General features: G+C 43.5%; 1 protein-coding gene across 1 annotated transcript in view; it reads left to right on the top strand.

The window, feature by feature from the left end:
- The first annotated feature begins 371 nt into the window (after positions 1-371).
- Positions 372-19,414, top strand: part of CARD11 (caspase recruitment domain family member 11) — a 52,903-nt gene continuing 33,860 nt past the window's right edge. Inside the window, exons 1-5 of the mRNA XM_042438776.1 lie at positions 372-538; positions 12,715-12,923; positions 13,826-13,963; positions 14,925-15,250; positions 16,269-16,448. Of these exons, the coding sequence (XP_042294710.1) occupies positions 12,725-12,923; positions 13,826-13,963; positions 14,925-15,250; positions 16,269-16,448 (843 nt within the window). The 5' untranslated portion in view covers positions 372-538; positions 12,715-12,724. The remainder of the gene's footprint in view (positions 539-12,714; positions 12,924-13,825; positions 13,964-14,924; positions 15,251-16,268; positions 16,449-19,414) is intronic.

Here is a 19,414-nt window from a genome sequence, read left to right as displayed (position 1 = left end):
TCAAATGGCAATTCCTGCTATCTGTCTGTGTCTATCCATCCATCGTCTGCTATATAAAGCCCCAGGAATCCCCTTGATGCAGGGTCTGAGCTACAATTTTCTATACTGACAGAGGGATTCTGGACTCAGTTTTAAGAAGCCAGCTGACTTTCTAACTCCTGGAGAAAGCTTCCTTTCTGGTTTCCCACCATGGCGGGGAACCTGACAGAAAGCTGCTCTCAGCCTCCGAGCCGAAGAGAGAAAGGGAAGTGAAGGCCTCTTTCCTGCTAAATATAGGCCTGAGCTTGAAAAAGGACAGCGCTGAGTGGGTGGGTGCTTCCGGATGCACTTTGCACCGTTCCGCAGGAGCCGCGTTCGGAGGGGGCGCAAGAGAAAGCAAGAGAAAGGACAGCAAGGTGGAGATGGAATGAAGACGGCAAAGACATCTGCCATGCAGCCGGGTGTGATGGGGCTTGAGGAGCCTTCAAAGCAGAGCCCTCTTCTTCTTGGATGGTCCTAGCCCACCAGCAAGCTTTTCTGCTTCTCGGGAGGTTGCAAGGTAGGCCTATAAGTTGCACCTATAGGTTCACTCAACAACTGGGTGGCTTTTTCCTTCTGAATAACAAGAGCTCCAAGAAAGAGAGTTTGGTGGTCTCAGCTCTTCAATGGGTCTACTCTATGTGGGACTAACTGATAGGACCTTCACTGGGTCTACTCTCCTGAAGAACTCCAGAAAGAGTTTGGTTGTCTCAGCTCTCCTCCCTCTCTCTTTTCTCCTCACCTCCAAAACCCTCGTCGCTCTCTTGAAGAGTCTGCACTATCTTACCTCCTGCTTCAATGGAGAGACAGAAGAACATCACTCAGTCGGTCCCTCAGCCCTAGACTGGTTTAGTGCTCTTATGCTTCAGATTGCTTTCTCTCAGCCACCCCATAGGATCATAGAGTTGGAAGAGACTCCAAAGGCCATGCAGTCCAACCTCATACTGCCATGTTGGAAGACACCATGAAAGCACTCCTGACAGATGGCCATCCAGCCTCTGTTTAATGACCTCCAAAGGAGGAGACTCCAATACCCTTCCTTGGTGGGGCTAGCATCAGTGGGGAGCCGCCATGCCATGCTAAGCCATTTGGGTCACAGATTGGGGTGGCTACTTGGTGCATAGCATGTGTACTTCTCCCTCATGCTATTGGACTTCAGATCCCAGCACTCTTCTACTTTTATTATGCTGTCTAAGGCAGACGGAAGCTGCAGTCCAACATTTTCAAGGACCAGTGGACTAAAGCAGCTAGGGAACATGCGACTCCTATCAGACCTAGCTTTCTTGGGCAAAATGGGGAAACAATGGTGGCAATTTAACAACATCTGGAAGGCTATCTGTTGTCCAGCCCTGCAGTGAAAAGAACTCCAAAAGCATCAGCCACAGTTGCTGAGAGCATCTCGTTCAAATAATAAGCATCAAATCTATCAGAAATGAGAAAAGGTTTCTCTGATTGGAAATTCAGTTTTGAAAAGGAAAAAAGATACTGAACAGGTGTTTATTCTCAGCTCTGTTTGTAACATGTTGATAAGCTCAGTATATGAGGACATGTGGCAGTTGTGATCCATCCAAAGGCCATTTTCTAAGCTTTGCTTGGAACAGAAAACAGTCTATAACAGCCATGGAGTGGGGGCTGTCAAAGAGCCTCAGTCCTATCAGTTAGTCCTATATAGACTAGACCCATTGAACTAAATGTTAAATGGTGAATCATAAATTACATTCATTCAGTGCATCTGTTCTAGCTGGGATGATCAACAGTATTCAGGCCAAAATGGATGTTTCTTGTTCAGGGCTGAAAGCATTATGGTCTTTTCTAATGCTCTTGCCCTGAGATTCCTTCTTGTTACTCTGAGAACTAGAGAAGAGGATTGAGGACCTTTAGATTTGGGATTTTAAAAAACCCCAGACAAACTTGCACCTGAAGAAATAAACTCCAAGTCTACGAAAGCTCATCCCAAATTCTCTCTTTCATTTAGTCTCAAAGGTACTACAAGATGTCTTTGTACACCCCAAATGGTGATGGTAATATCAGCTTGCTTTACAGGAATGTCATATGGATTATAACGCAGGGTGCTTTGAACACTGAAATACATCCTGTAAATGCTAAACATTATTTTTCCTAGCTCTGCACAGTAGGCCAAGAGTCTAGATTAGTTCTCTCTTTCCTTGTCTTCCTCTGGCATTCGGAGATGCTCCTTTTTCGACGATCCTTTGAGGATGCTGCTGTTTCAAATTGTTCTATATTTGCCCTGGTTCTGTGGATTCCTTTTGCTGTTTTCAGCTTGGTAACATGTTTGCTATTGTTCCGATGTTTTATTGATGAGGGTTTGGGGCTTGATTTTAAAAGAAATGTTTCAAAATTACATTTGTAATGGCTTATATATACTGCAAGATGCAGTGCGGTCTTCAGCCTTTGTGGTCTTGAGGAATTGAAGGCTTTGGGGCCCATTGTTTCTACAGCTGGAGTGGTCCTTCAAATATTGCCCTCCAGATACTGTTGGATACATCTTCACAAAGCCCTAGCCAGAGCACTTGGAGTTGCAATTCAATATCTGGAAGGTATCTATGTGATTCCCAAATCTACCCTAAATTATACTGTTAGTCTCAAATAAGATTTATCACTGTTATTTGCCTTCAAGTCAACTGACTTATAGCAACCCCCATCCTAAGATTTTCTTGGCGAGATTTATTCAGAGAGGCTTGCCTTCCTCTTAGGCTGAGAAAATGTAACTTGTCCAAGGTTTCAGTGCTGGGTGTTGTTTTGAATCCTAATCTCCCCAGGTCCTACTCCCAACATTCAACACACAATGGTCTCTCAAGTAAATGCATTGAGTCAATGTTTAATTAAGTCCTATTAGTTTAACATATCTCCTCTCCATGGGGTTAACCATTGCATTTCAGCCAAGGGTAGGGAAAAGGTGGCTGCCCTCCAGATGTGGTTGGACTGCAACACCCAACAGCCTTAACTAATGGTCACTTCAACAACATTTGGAGAGCTTTACTTGACCCATCCTTAGCCGAGGCCAGTACATCTCACCGGTCTGGAGAAAGAGCTGATCAGTTTGCTGTCCTACTGCTTTCTGTGGGCAACTTCAAGACCATTGCTGTCCTGTTTAAGGCTGATCCAAGTGAACACACCTATAATCCACAAGAATATCCAGGGAACAACCAAGCCAAGGCTTATATAGGGTTACAAACAGAAGCATGCTCCAGATAATCCAAGATTCAATGAGACAAAGCACGATCTAGAGCTGAAAAAGGGCTGCAGAAAAGAGTGTTGTAACCTAAAAGTACATACAAAAGTTTAGTAAACAAGGAATGTCAGCTAGGGTTTAGGAGCTTCTATTCTCCACCAACAGAATGGCCTGAGCTGAGCTAATTTATAACCAGCCGCTAATTAGCCCAGCTGCCCTCATTAGCTTGGAGTCCTGTATTTAAAGCAGAGCAGGGCATTGCCTGACCTTTTGCTCCTGGGGCTTTAATTGACATTGCTTGAGAGGGTACAGTTACTCTGCTGCCTCCACTTGATCTGTAGCTGCTGTTTGTGATGGACCAGACACTGCCATAGCAGAATAGCCAGCCTTCTCCAGTTGGAGCTCTGGCTCTGATCTTGGCTCTCTTTGCCAGAGGAGGCCTCCTCAAGGTAGAACATGACAGCTGCACTCACCTTAGCATTTGGTCTCTGTAAAGCAGACTTTGAACTTTATTGCATGAGAAAAGAAAGTAGAAATGAAGATGCCAGCCACAGTTGCAGGCAAAAAGTCAGGAATTAATTCTTCCTGAATGCGGCCACGCAGCCCAAAAAACCCACAGAACACTATGGATCCCAGCTGTGAAAGCCTTTGACTTCACAAAGTAGAAATGGATTGGTTGAGTAGTGGCTTTCTCCATGACTCTCCAGATGCCCTCAAAGCACTTTGCGGCTTTTCCCGAGGGAGACGGTTGGAAAAGTGTGCCTTTTGTTGCACTGGAAAAATCCATTTGGGAAAAGGCAAAGAAGAAGACCTGAAGTGCATGCGGAGAGGCAAGGAGAAAGCTGCTACTCTGCTGATCCATTTGGGCTTTTTTTCCCCATGCGATAAGACTCTTTGACTGGAAAGTCCATTAAATAAAGGATTCTGTATTGGACTCCCCATTAGTCCTTGGTCATCTCTTCAAGGAGAGGGCTTCATTCTGTAAGTCAAACACATAGTCAGTCTGTCTGTCATTAACTTTCCATTCATTTCACTGCAAGCCAAAAGCTTTTTCATTTGTCCAGGCGTTTTTGGCATGTAACGCAAATTGCCTTTGCTGTGTTTGTTTAATCCATTCTGCTGCGTTTTATGGCCTCCCTTCCTAATTGCTTCTTTTTCTGCTCTTTGTCTTGGTATTTAAGCATGAAAATATAAAGTATGTTTTATAGTTTATAGTGTTTTTCTTTTATTGTATACAACCCTAAACGTTTTCTAAGAGACAACCGTGGTAATCCCTTTCAACGTGAAAAGAAGGAAAGGAGGAGGGGGAGAGGGACCTTGAAGACAAACTGATCTAAGAGCTATAATATGTGCAGATACTGTTAAGTAAATAAAATGAGAAACAAAGACAGTTCCTTTGAAATCTGGTCTTGTAGGCAGAGTAAAGTGAGGTACCCAACAACAAGAGCTGAAGCATGCCTTGCAACTCACTGTTTTCTAACCATGTTAGAAAACACTTCTGTAATCCCAAAAGTCTCATGGTCAGCTAAAGGAGTGGCTTCTCCCTCACCACCTTAAATTCAGTTTAACATCTCAAGAAAGATGCATTTCTCTTAATCATCATCATCATCATCATCATCATCATCATCATCACAGTTCATCCTCTAAAATGACTTTTAACATCCATGCCTGATGAAGAGACCTGTGAGCTTTGGAAGCTTGTGTGACGTATTTTATGACTTCTTTTTATCGGCCGCTCACTGCAATTTTGCAAATCGCTTTGTCCAGGGAGAAAAATCTGACTTTCCAAAAGGGATTTTCATTGCAATTCATCCTTAACTCCTTTCCTATGTAATTTGTACTGATGCTTGTTGTTTCAATGTTCTTTATTTTTTTAAAGGATGCAAACCCCTTTCTGAGGTTCATCCGAGAGGCAGTATATAAATACCTCTAAATACATCAATAAAGAAATAACCTCAGGAAGAAACTTTGTGTCTACAAATTGCCTGTGTTTCTGTTCTGAACACAAGTTATGGGTATTGGATGTTGTTGTTTTTTCGAAGTGTATTCCAAAGTTTGCATTAAGTGTGCATAGGGATAGAAGCTAGGAGACGATTTCTCCCCAAACCCAATACACCTGTGTGATCTACCATGGCGCATAATCTCCATAGTCCTTGTATAATGCCAATGCGGAACATGAACATGGATTTGATGATCTCTGCACGGGTCCAAAAGGCTGGGAGGAGAAAATAACCAAAGACAGGAGTCTGTCTTCAGTTGGAGCCACTCAAAACACAGCAACCGAATGCGCCAGAGGCAGAGAGGCTGCAAAACGGAGATGTGTTTATGTTCCGTTGTCTCTGTAATCATTGCGCCTCTCCCCTTCATCATTATGCATGACGGCGCGGAGGGTGTGTAGATTAAACCCTTTATTAAATGCCAAGCTTTCATCTCCTTGCTCGAGACTCCTTTTTTAAAAAAAGCCCTTTAAACAGAGGCACTAAATTCCTGTGGTAAATTATTAAAATTATTGTGCCATTAGTTTGATTTGCATGCTCCGGGCTAACACTAATCTTAAAGAGGCTGAGATCCATCTCGGGACCTCGTCCCCTTTAGTTTTGCACATGGCTTTGGTGTGTTTGTGTGTTTTCTCATCTCGGATTTGCCCTCCCTTTGCATTCTCATTCCTGATTCTTTCTGTATGCACCTTCTTCTCACAGTAGCGTGTTCAGTTTTTTCCCTCTGTGGAAAAGGCATATAAGTATATGGAGGGGGGGCAGCACATAAGTGACAGTGTCTGCTCTCTAGACCACTGGTATCCAAACTTTGGTCTAGGATCTGCAGTTCCAAATGTTGAGAACCAAAGTTTGAGAACCTCGGTTCTAGACCAATGATGGTCAACTGCATGGATCCGTCTCCCCCCCCCGGACACCTTCCTATGGACTTTGCTTCCCCCAGCAAGCCCAAATATCTATCTTTTCTACTGCTGGCCCTCTCAAAATGGTGCAATAGCACATCACCTTTTGCTGCCATTTTGAGATGGAGTGCAGATGCAAAGGGAAGGATCTGTGGGTAGTTCTGGGATGCTTGTGGTGACAAAGTGGGAGTATTTTTGTATGTTTTCCTATGTTGGGAGCTTTTTACATGATTTGGATGCAAAAACTGCCTGTAAATTTGAGGGATAGAGTTTTTTGGGGGGATTGGATGTGTCGGAAGCCATGAAACTATGCCTGAGCCATTACATTAAATATTTGCTGCAAAAAATACCAGTGGTGCATTTAAGACTGCAGGCATCACATTCAGCTATATGCACATCATGGAATCCTCATTCAGTCATTATCATTTTCACTATTTTTGTGTTTCCTGCAGGAAGTGCAGGTGTTGCTCAATGCAACTTTATTATGGAGAGCTGCTTTCGCTTTGCTAACCTTACTTAACCCCATTGTTGGCCATGGCTGCCTCAAACCCCAAAGTGGTAGCAGTGAATTCAAGAAGGGCAAGTGACAGCATACTAGCATATGCTGCTAGTGTTCTCTGAGAATCCTCTGGCGCTGCCTTTACATTTGGCTGTATAATGCAGTGATTCCTAAACCTTAGTCTTGACCAACCTTCAGGTTTGCTTGACTTTTTTTCAAGTCACTGGGTGTTCTTTCATTCTAGCTAGCAAAGAGATTCTGTCCTTCAGGCTTCTGCCTCTGGAATGAAAATGTGGCTCTTTCTGCATGCCAATGTGCCCATATTGAAGAGGTAAATTGGCCAGCGGAGTTGTTGCTGCCCTTGTTTTTGTTAGTATGCAAAGGGGTCTTGTAGCATCTTTGAAACCATCTGAGCAAAAGACGATGCAGCTTAAGCTTTTGTAGACTTGGATCTAATTTGCACTGCAGAAATAATCCAGTTTGACATGATTTTAATTGCCTCGGCTCAGTGCTATGGAACTCTGTGATTTGTAGTTTTGTGAGAGATTGAGCCTTCTCTGTCAGAGAGCTCTGGTGCCATGATAAACTACAAGTCCCAGGATTCCATAGCATCGAGCCATAGCCATTAAAGCTCTTCCACTGAGGCCCAGCTCCGGGAGAAAAGTGAGATATAAGTCAAATAGATAAATGAATCTCTGAACCGGAGCACTTTCCAATGCAATCTTTTGGAGCTGGTAGTGGTTGTGGTCATTTACTTTTTTAATATTCCACCTTGAGGTGACTTAGAGATGTCACAATAAGCCTTCTTTAAATATCTGAGGATGAATTCTTACCCATGCCAAGATCTATATAGCAACATCTTCCCTTTGGCTTTCTGTCCATTAAATCATGGCTCTCAATTGACACATAGTACTCTCTGTGGTCACACAGGCTGTTTCATGTTGTCACTTTGGTATGGCTTGGCATCCCCTTCATTTCAGTTTTGCCAGTCTCTTGCCTGGCCAGGCTGGCGAGAAGGAAACAATGGGACAATATTGTTCTCTGAATCTTTCCCTGCAAGAAATCCTATCCTAGCTCAAATTATTCTTCCCAACAAGCAGAGGAACACAGGGGCATGTGCAAAGGATGTAGTTAGGTAGCGAACTACATATAGTTGGCTCAGCCTCTGGTGGAAAGAGATTCCACCTAAACATTAGGAAGAACTTCCTGATGGTAAGAGCTGTTGAATAGTGGAAGATACTGCCTCAAAGTGTGAGGGAGTCTCCTTCTTTGGAGGGTATTAAACAGAGCCTGGATGGCCATCCGCCAGGAAAGCTTTGATTGTGTCTTTTTGAGTGGCAGGAGGTTGGACTGGATGGCCCTTGAGGCCCCCTTTCACCTTTGAGATTTTACGATTCGGACCCTTAGTTTTGCACCAGCCGAAGCTGCCGAAGTCTCAGGCTCTGGCCCTTTCTGTTCAGTTCTCAGGGAAAGGAGGAAGTATCCAAGGACCTTCTTTGAAAAATGTTTGCATGTGTGTATTTTCCTCTTTTGTTACACTTGGTCTCGCTGACTTGAATGGCAAATTTTGTACAACTGTGGCCGATGCTTAATGTATCATGCTTAATGGCATCGCCAGGGTCTCTGTATGTGTGACATGGGGTGGTTCCTTTTTCAGTTTTAGATTTTCACCCTAAACTCCCAGGGCCTTTAATGGGTAAAATGAACATCTAATTCCTCCTGATGCAAGAGAGAATTTGTCCATTGTCGGCTTGTAGCAGCTAGGTTTCCTCACGGATATGGGCTCCCTGGCACAGCAAGCCTTCTAGGGAAAGGGAAGAGTCCTTTTTTACTATTGTAGATATTAATATTTCTTATGTCAGGACAGGCCTGTGTTTGCACCCATCCTGCCCTATGCACACAGGCCTCCCATCTCCCTCATTTCCAGTCAGCCCACGTTGGTGACTTCACACCTGCGATGTGAGACCGACGCCACCATGTTTCCATGGCACTCGAGCCGTTTTTCGCAAGGTGTCATGTTGTGCTTTAAGTGGCACTCAAATCAAAGGCTATGGATATACCGCGAGAGAGCAAATGTGCTAAAACCCATGCGTGTTTCAGCCGTTCCAATTGCTTCTTGTGGACTTGCTCTTAAAGTGAAGGAAGCACTTCTATGGATGGAAGGAAGAAAGCTAGGAGAAAAGAAAGGATGGTGACAGGCTGAGAAAGAACATCGTCACACACAAAAAGAGATCAGAACCAGGCTATGAATAGCATTAGAAGTAATAATCCTACTATTATTTAGCATATCTGCAACACCGTCAATGTTGAAACAACAAAAGGAGCCCAGAGGCACCTTGAAGACTAGCAATTTCCTGGAGGCATAAGCTTTGGCTTTATGATGACATAAAAGCTTTCCAAATGTGTTTCATGCACTGCCTGAACATTGTTTCCTAAGCTGGGATTCTGTTTGTGCACAGCCTATTCATTGCACCTTTTTTTTTCAGGGAAGGTAGACAAAAACTGCTTTCTCTCTAGCATATATTGCCAGTGCATTGCGTCCTTCGTGGCTTTTCCCATACTCTCCAACAGTTTCGGTTTGGCAGAAACAGTCCCAATTAAACCTCTGTGTTCATGCTTTTTCAGCTGCTTTAAAAATGTCCCAGTTTCTCTCCTCTTCCCACCTTTCCACCTTTGTGCTCAGCTTTCTTCAATCGCTGCAAATGAGTCCAAAGTGTAAAAGGAGTTTGCAGACAGTTAACTCCTCAGGAGGAGCATGGAATTTTGTCCTTCCAAGTAGGCTTAGTCAAAAGCAAATGGCTCCTCTAGATTGTGTGTTCTTCCTCAGTAATAACTTCCTCCATCTTGGTTTTATATTATATGATAGTTATATATTGTTTTATGCTGGTCATCAACCGTAATAATAAATTTCATTTCATTTCTCCATCTTGATTACACTTTGATGTTGTTTAGCCATATGTGTCCTAGTTTCCATCTGCAAAATATTGGAGGCATGATCTTTCCTACTTCTGCCATCACCTATGTTCGGAGTGCGGAAAGTGCGACCCACAAGCCACATACATCACCTGGTCCCCTATTATCTGGCCCCTGAAGCCCCCAGGAAACTCTTTCCAAAGCTTTCTCTGAAGATACCAGCCACAGATGCCGGCAGAACGTCAGGAATAAACTCTTCTAGAACATGGCCACATAGCCCGAGAAACCCATAAAGGGAGACCAATGTGCAGGAAAACCTACCCAAGATTCTTCAGCTTTGATGCCTAACCTTCTGTGCTTAGACCCCTCTCTAGGAAATTCAAGGAAGAAATGGAATTCTTCCTAAGAAAAGTGCAACCAACACTGACTCCCTTTGAGAGGATAAGGGGCACCTTGAATCTTGAACATATATCTTACAGTAGTGCTTCTCAAGCACCCTGGTCTTCTAGATGTTTGACACATCAACTCCCAGAATTCTTGAGCATTGGCATGTTGGTTGGGATTTCTGGGAGGTGAAACCCAAAAACCAGAACCTGAGAACCAAAGCACTGTGGAGGTATCCCTCAAAAACTCCAGTTCTCATACAGGACATTTTGCTGTTACGCTGATCTCTTGAGATCCCATCATCGTGGCACTCATCGAGGAAAGCTGACATGTTCCAACAAGAGAATAGGGAGGCTGGGAAGCCCCTTATGTAGCCGTTCTTCACTTGTAGTGGATGCTATGGAGTCTGCAAAGCCTCCTGTGGTTGATATTGCTTGTGATTGTCTTTCTCGTGTGATATTCTTTCCCCATCTCTTATTCCCTGATCTTGTGATGGCTCTTTTCTCAGTGAGGACCACAGGGCTGTGGTTGCCGAGCGGAAGACTGCTTAGAGACAGTTCCAAATATTTGCAACCACAGCTGCCTAGGCAATGATTGATAGTTGCTGGGGAGAGGAGAGCTCTTGACAGGCTGAGCTTGCATCTTTCAACCCAGTTGCTTGCTCCATGGGATCCCCTCCTTTGATACAACTCCCCACAGACCTCCATGTTAAAGGGAAAGAACTGTGTTGTGTGCAGGCAGAACCTTCCCCAGCTATTTGATTCTCTGGTCGGCTGCATGCAACAAGAGCTGAGCATGAGAACTGCAAGGAAGTGAGAGTTCTGCTACAGCCTCCCATTCACTGTGCTCTGAAAAACAATTCCCCTTTTTCTTCCCCACCCCTTGTTCCGAAGCAAACCAAGCTCACCAGCACTATGCGCAAAGAAAAATGTGCAGACTTGTGGTGAGGAAGACAGTAAGCATTAATAAGCTGCGAGAGGACCAGCCCTCCACCGGCAAGGGCATTATAGGAAATAAAGCCTGGAAAGTACCTTTCGGAGCCGCCACATCCCTTGTGACTTGTGTAAAGAGCTTGACTTCCTGAACAGATGGGCTTGAATGCAAGGTGAACTTGGCATGCGACCGCAGTTCATCCAGAGTAACATTTTTGTATGTGTGTGTCTCTCAAAGCTTGGGAAGTTAATTCTGAAAAATTTGTTCCCATTATTCATTACAGTGTTAGGAAAGTAACCCGTTGCCCTCGGAGATTGCATTGTTTAAAAAGCATCTTGCTATATTACTTGCTTCATTTGTTGTTATTGTTGTTGTCATGAGTGCCTTCAAGTCATTTCCCACTTCTGGTGCGCCTAAGTGGGAAACCCCTATCAGTGGGTTTTCTTGGCAAGATTTCTTCAGAGGAGGTTTGTCATTGCCTTGCTTTAAGGCTGAGAGAGTATGACTCATCCAAGATCAACCACTGAGTTTGCATGGCTGAGAAGCGATTCAAATCCTGGGCCTCATTCCCACTTACAGATAAATCAGTGTGTGATCCGGATCGATGGATCGATTCGACATCGGAGCGTAGTTCCCACTACATTTGCCCTGGTCGCATTTTCTTTTATTTTCTGGCATTAAAACAACCCACTTGTGGTTCGCATTCACGAATGAATAGATTCATTGAATCGATTGCAATCCACTTGCGGTTCACACTTGCGTTGAATTGATTTGGTGAAAAAGATGGGGGGGGGGGGAATCAGCGTCAGAAAGATGCAAGTTAAATGGGTCTGGTGCATGGCCCCCCTCACCGAATTGCTTCAGCGCATCAATTTAATTGGGAACCAGGGTTGTTTGAACTGGTTCAAACTGAATTGCGATCCAATTTAAAAGGTAGTGGGAATGAGGCCCTGTTCTTCCAGAGTCCTAGTCCAACACTCAATCCGCTACACCATCCTAAATCTCTACTTGCTGCACTGCTCATTACTTTTTTAAAGAGGAAAAAACACCTTAGGATTGATAAAAGAATGGCATAAAACTTGGAAAAGTCATATCAAAATGCCTCTAATAATAATAATAATAATAATAATAATAATAATAATAATAATAATAATGTCCATTTATATCCCACCTATCTCTCAATAATGGGACTCAAGGTGGCTAACATTTTAAAACAATACAGATTTGATGGGTTTTTCCGCAGAAGATAGTACTGAAATGAGACATCTGTGATGCGGATGAGCATTCTGGCCAAGGCAGATTATGTTATAAAAGCATGCTTTATACATCATAAAAGCTCTGAACATCATCAATGCAATCGCCCTCCTTCACGAAAGGCTGTGATATGAATGGCTTGCTTTCTCCAATCCAAAAGAGGGACATGTGTGTAATTATGAGCGCAGGTAATATTTCTGGAAAGGCTAATGTTGTTCACACAGAAGCAGAATAGCTCCTCCTGGTAAACAGAGACCTCTTCATTTACACTATCTATTAATCAGCTTTATGGGTAGGTTGATCATTAATCAGCTTTATGGGGACCTCCTTGTTCACTGAACCATTTATCTTTCTCTCACTGTATTGTTTTTGGAGAGATCTGGTAGCACCTTTGAGACTAACTGAAAGAAGATGCTGGCAGCATGAGCTTTTGTAGACTTCAGTGTACTTCCTCAGATGCATTTGGTGGAGGACATCTTGCGCATCTGAGGAAGTAGACTTAAGTCTATGCAAGTTCACGCTTCTTTCTTTCAGTTAGTCTCAAAGGTGCTACAAGATCTCTTTACTGATTTTACAGACAAAGGTGGCTATATCTTTGAATTCTACATGTTGTTTTTTGGAAAGAGAATCAGAAATGGAGGACTACACGGAGACCCTGAAGGACGAAGAGGATGCGTTATGGGAGAACGTGGAGTGCAACCGTCATATGTTGACCCGCTACATCAACCCAGCCAAGCTGACCCCTTACCTGCGTCAGTGTAAAGTTGTGGATGAGCAAGATGAAGATGAGGTGCTCAACTCCCCGATGCTCCTCTCCAAAATCAACAGAGCAGGTAGGAATTCACTATTACTATTCCAAAGTTGGGACTCTGGAACGGTTCCAGACATGCAATTTCAACTCATGGCAACCCTAAGATGTCCCTGCAAGGTTTGTTCAGAGTGGGTTTGCTTTTCCTTCTTCTGAGGCTGAGAGAGTGTGATATAGCAAAGGTTCCCTCAGTGGGTTTTCATAGCTAAGAAAGGATTCAGACTAGCAATAGCAATAGCAATAGCAAGTATATTTCTATACCTCTTATCACTGCACTTAAGCACTCCCTAAGTGGTTTCCAGAGTCATAGTCCCATGCTCAAACCACTGGACCACACTGGGGCTGATTGAGAATAGCAACATGATGCTCCTGGTTTGACTCCAGGAGACCAGAGCTGGAAGTCCACTGACAGAACTTGAGCAAGTCCTGCTCTCTCTGCCTCAGAGGAAGGCAATGGCAATGGCAAACCCACTGTGAATAAATCTTGCCAAGAAAACCCTTTAATAGATTCACCTTAAGTCAGAAATGATTTGAAAACAGAATATCAACAGCATTGTGTCTAAGGGCTGCCATCTCTCTCTGGAATTTCAGACAGGGGTCTTTCCTTGCCTTGTCTGGAGAGCAAGCCTATTTTCTGCTGCTCCAGAGACTAGAATGAAAAGCGGTGAATTCAAATTAAAAGAAAAGAGATTCCCCCTAAACATTCGGAAGAACATCTTTACTGTAAGAGCTGTTCAGCTGCTTCTGAGTGTGGTGAACAACAACGACGACAATGGGCAATAATTTGCCCTTTTGAAATATATGCTTTAAAGATACATGTACAATAGATTAGCTATGGTTTGTTTCAGTCTTTGTTCAAGGAAGCTGATTTATCATTTTGTCTTTGCAGAGTTGTCAGTGTGTGATATCTTTGGACTCTTCCCTTAGGTCGGCTACTAGACATTCTTCATACCAAAGGGCAGAGAGGCTATGTGGTCTTCTTAGAAAGCCTTGAATTTTACTATCCAGAACTCTACAAACTAGTGACTGGCAAGGAACCAACACGACGGTTCTCCACTATTGTTGGTAAGTTGCATACCCTCCAACTTTGCACGGATGAAAACTGGAACGTGTGGCCAAGGAGGAATATCATAGTGAGGAAGAACAGACAAACCAGGGAAGGCTGCAGCAGTTTGCTTTTGCCTGAGCCTCCTGGGAATAATAATAATAATAATAAATTTTATTTATATCCCGCCCTTCCATGGGTATGATCAGGGCGGTGAAGGGAAGGGCTAGTTTCATCTCCCCCCGCTTCTTTCCCCCTCTTTACTTTTGCACTTTTAACTCAGTTTGAAGCAGCTGGAGTAAATGGAGGACAAGGAAAGAAAGCGAGAGAAGGAGAGAGAAACTGGGACATTTTAAAAACAGCTGAAAAAGCGAGGGAACAGAGGGTTAACTGGGACTGTCCCTTGGAAGGTAAAAGGTTCAGCCCACTCTTTCAGGATGTGGTTGATCAGCAGGAACTATACAAGGGAAAGCATGAATGAAAATGTTTTTGCTTCTTATATTAGGCAAGGTTGATAAAATGGAAAAAAAGAATTCTTCATTTCAAGTGTGTTATCCTTAAGAAGATGTTTTTTAAATCCTACTGGGTCAGACTACCAGAATCTCTAGCCAGGATGAGAGTTGGCTTCCACAAAAAAGTAGCTTTTCCAAACGAAAAACATGGGTAAAACCAAGTGTCCATCTCACCTTTTTCAAACTGGATTCCTCTAGATGTTTTGGTGCACAGTTCCCATAACATTTGATACGAAATGATGGCGAGTCGAATAAAACAACATCTGATGTAAAATACTGTATCTATTAGGTTGAATTAGAACAACCATGTGAAGGCTTACTTTAGGGTAGCTTCGTTGATGGGTTCGGACGATGAGCCAGAGGTACATGGCTTTTCAGATCAACACTTACTGCTTCCCATGGATGTTGAGGTACTGAACTCAGGCATATTGGGTGTTGGTACCTTGTTTTCGTCATCTTTCTCTTTCAGTAGAAGAGGGTCATGAAGGGCTCACTCATTTCCTGATGAATGAGATCATTAAGCTCCAGCAACAGGTCAAGACCAAGGATGCCCAGCGCTGTGAGCTCCTGGCCAAGTCCCGCCAGTTGGAGGATGAGAGGAAGCAGTTGAAGCTCAACAAGATAGAGCTGCTGACCTTCCAGGAGAGGTACAACAAAATGAAGGAGGAGAGGAACAACTATAACGACGAACTGGTCAAGGTTAAGGATGAGAACTACAACTTGGCCATGAGGTACGCCCAACTGAGCGAAGAGAAGAACATGGCGGTGATGAGAAGCAGAGACCTCCAGCTAGAGGTGAGCGGTGAGGTCCTGGGGAGCATTGCTCAAAGCCAAGGCTGCTGTAGTGGATTGGTTGCTTTGACTTTGTGTGTGGTTGTGACAGAGTTGACACATATGGCCTTTCAGATGTGGGACTATAACTCCTTTTAGATTACAACACACTTCAGCCCTGACCAGTGGTGGGCCATGATGGGACTGTGGAGATCATACGTTTTTCACCTTCTCAGCCTAAAGGCATATCTACTACTGTGTAGACCAGCAATGGGGATTGTGTGACCCTCCACAACTGGAGTTCCCAAAATTCCTTGTAATTGGCTACATTGGCTAAAGCTGAAGGGAACGGTAGATCTGGAGGATTACATGATCCCCAACCCTATAAGGAACCCTGAGAACTGAAGGTCTTTTGGGGCACCAGAATCTCTTAATTCAGAATCTTCACCAAACTACAATCTCCAGAATACTTTTGGGAGAAGCCACAAATGTTAAGGTGCCAAAGAATCAGTGTACCTTTAAAATGTAGATGGATTCTGTGACAATAAGCTCAGCTTCTCCAGTTACTATAGGCATGGCATCTGTTTATTCACCATCCTCTAGCACAGAAGTGGGCAACTGTGTAAATGGACAGTGGGCAACTATGTGAGACTGGTGGACCACATTTTTTGCCCAAGCAGATTTTTGTAAAAGTCCACAAATATATATACAGTACATATATATTAAAAATGCAAAAACTCTTGTAAATCACCCAAGAGTGAGAAAAGTTTGAAAACTATCCATTCTTGCATCACGCGAGTGTGAAGCAAGTGAAGATTTACGGCTCCAGATTCCTTCGTTTTTATTTGATAATTCACAGTGCTAGTTGGAATATGACAGCTGGAGGCACTGTGCATGAAATACAAGCTATTTATTTGCTCACTGAGTGGCATGTCCATTAATTTTGGAAACTGTGCTACTAGAAGCCTAGTCTGGTGTTCTTTTTTAACTGACTTGTTTTGTCTGTCTTGTTTTCCCTCACTCCTTTTATGGGGCTTGCTAGATTGACCAGCTGAAACACTGGCTGAATAAAGTGGAAGAGGAATGCAAGCTGGAAAGAAACCAGTCTTTGAAGCTCAAGAATGACATTGAAAATCGGCCAAAGAAGGAACAAATTTTTGAATTGGAACGGGAGAATGAGATGCTGAAGACCAAAATTCAGGAGCTACAGTCTATCATTCAGGTGAATAAGGGAAGGTGAAAAGAGCAGAACATGGTGCAGGGTGCAGATTTCAGAGTCCTGCTCAGTTTCACTGCTTTTCTTTCACATTTCTTGACCTTATGCTTCTGGAAGTAGTCTTGACAGGAATCTGGAAAGCCCTAAAGTGTTGTTGAATAAGGACTTTATCACACACGGCTTATAAACCACCATAGAAGTTCAATAATAGTGCCTTTGGCAATGCTTAGCACATGGTACCATCTCTCTCTCATCACTACCTTGTCTTTCAGTCATTGTTAGATGACACTTTGTCATTGACAGGGAATACCCATCAATAGGGTCCCAATTATACTAGGTATCAGGTGCGATAATTTATCCAATTGGAATTTGGAGATTGCGCAGTCGCATGATCTCGGTGTCTTCTCCTCTCGTCAATTTCCCTTCCTCTTTGCTATTCCAGAACAGCTGGAAGGGGATGCTTTGTATAAAACCACAGAGTTAGCATAACTCTGGAATTGTGGTAAGAAACACACACACAAAAATGCACTTGGCATGCTGGGTAGGCGCATAGAACAGGGAGGTAAGGTTATGGATGCAGGCAGAAGAGAGCATAAGAGGCCAGCAAAGGTTGCGCTACTGGAGTGATGTGTGATAGGGAATGCTCCCAAACCAGTGTGTATGCCCTTCCCTTCATTAATGTGATTGCGGCCAGAACAGGGCCGGTGTGCTAAACTCCTCAGACTTGTAGGATCAAGTGATGTAGTGAATTAGGCCTCTGTCACTAGACGGATTAGGTTTTTAACTGTTCTTAGCAACATGGCTCAATGTTAACAGCTGCCCAGTAGCATAAAAAGGTTTGTGTGCATTGTGACCTTGCTGGATCCTTTCTGCAAATGCTTTGCAGTTTGAGGATAAGAAAAGGCAAAAAGGCTGAGAATGCACTGAGAAAGCTCACTTTTCTCTTGCACAATTTTCATTGCATACTTTGGTTTTCTTTCTGCACCATATAACCCTTTGGGAATCCATCTTCTATTGGCCTCAGCCTGGGAGAAAGTGCATGCCACCCCAAGTGCCCTGTGTAGGCAGTGATATGGAGTTGTTCTGATTGCCAACCAAAGGGATATGTCTGGGTAGAGTATGTTTAGGGGCCCAGTTCATCCATTGGCTGTGAAGGGATGCTGGACCTCATCAACGAAAAGGTTGGAATGCTTCTCTGATGCGTGCCATCTGCTGCATCATGTACCATCAATAAAATGTGCATTATAGCAGTACACTGTTTCAGAACTCTTGGGGAGGCCTGGAACTACAGCCAGTTCCAGATGTAGACAAGTGCTCACAAAATCCCATGCAGAAAAAAAGATAAATCAATTGTAGAAAATAGTAAATCATGCAGCAAGGCAAAATATGAATTATGCATGCTTTGTATAATTTGTACAGATTGCAGCTTTTCTAGTACAAGAGCATTTAGCTCAGAGTACACACCAAATGGTTTACGTAGTGCTTTCCCTGCGTGTTCAAAGCACTGCAACAGAGCTCATGGATTCTTCTGTACAATGGCCCTGTAAGGAAGCCTGCATTGGTTATGCTTCTGTGGCATTTGAAAGATATCTGAAGCTATGGGAACAGTGGTTTGTGTGAGGGCAGTCAATGGGTTTATGACTAAGATGAGATAGAGAATTCACAGTTCACAGCTCAGTTGCTTAAACATAAGATTTGTTCCATAAACCAGTTTGTATTCATTATGGTTTGTAGTTTAAGCCAACTATTGTACAAGAAATGGCCAAACTGTGGCTTCTTCTCCCTGTTCCTGGTTTGTTTTTTTCGCACCTCTTTTATCAACTCCTGTTTCAGGATGTGCATCTAGGAAAACAAGCCAGGGACAAGCCACCATTGTAGGTTCATTGTGGTTTAAACATGGTTGCAGTTTGCAATCCAGCAACAAACCATGGTTTCAAATTATGCTTAATAAAGCCAAGGGTTAGCAGAGAGGGTTTATGCATCACAGTATGGCACATTTCAACAAACCACATATTGATTGTGACATACAGACATGGACATTATGTTCCAACAACTCTGAATCTCTCCATGCCTTGAATCATTTTGGACACATGAAGACTGTGATTTTAAAAAACAGAGCCAAGTTAATTTCCCTGCTGCTTTACAGCAGCCCAGTCCCTTCTGAAGAGGAAAATAATTGATGCGTTAATTTTCATATCCCCATTGAGATCCCGGCAACCCTTCGGTTGATCCAAGGGTTTAGCTGTGTTTTAGGTGTGTTCTCCTGCGCAGTCGAGAGTGACACTCTTCATATTCCCTTCTGCTTGGCTGTAGTCCTCCCAGGAGATGCCTTGCAAATAGTAATTTGGAAGGTTGAGAGCGTTAATCAGCGTGACTTACTTGAGCTTAATCACTGGTTGGAAATGAAGCAGATGAGAAATAGAGCTGTAATTAATTGGAGCTACACCTGACTGTGGGTGAAGGAGAGGCACAACTACACCCACGTCCTTAGACTACATCCAGCTTATATATAAGTACTAGCCCAGTTGCCATAGGGGAGCAGGAAATGTCGTATAGATGAGTATGTGTCTTCCTTATGAAAGCCACGTTGGCTGCCAGAGAAGCAAAGCCATCTGGTCTGTAGCAGGCAAAGGCATGCAGGCCCTAAGTTATTTTGCTGCCTGATGCAAAAGACAAGATGGCACCCTTTTTCTCTGTTCCGTATACAGAAGCTATCTGGACACCTAGTTGAATTTGAGGTGGTGTCTGCACAAGCTAGAATACTCCAGGCTTCTCTATCCTGGCCCTGGAGTTACCCTGGTGTCCTTCTATTACATGGGCACGTCCATTGCAATGCTAGACTGCTGTTCACATGTGCATCCTGTTGTGCCACACGGAAGCAGTGGCATCACAGATGAGGCTGAAAATGAGGTATCTGGTATCAACCAGATGGCACACTCTGACCTCAAAGTGGGTGACTCTTGCAAGTAATG

The sequence above is a fragment of the Sceloporus undulatus genome, chromosome 8, assembly GCF_019175285.1.
Source record: "Sceloporus undulatus isolate JIND9_A2432 ecotype Alabama chromosome 8, SceUnd_v1.1, whole genome shotgun sequence".
NCBI lineage: Eukaryota > Metazoa > Chordata > Lepidosauria > Squamata > Phrynosomatidae > Sceloporus > Sceloporus undulatus.
This window is presented reverse-complemented; position numbering and strand designations above follow the sequence as displayed.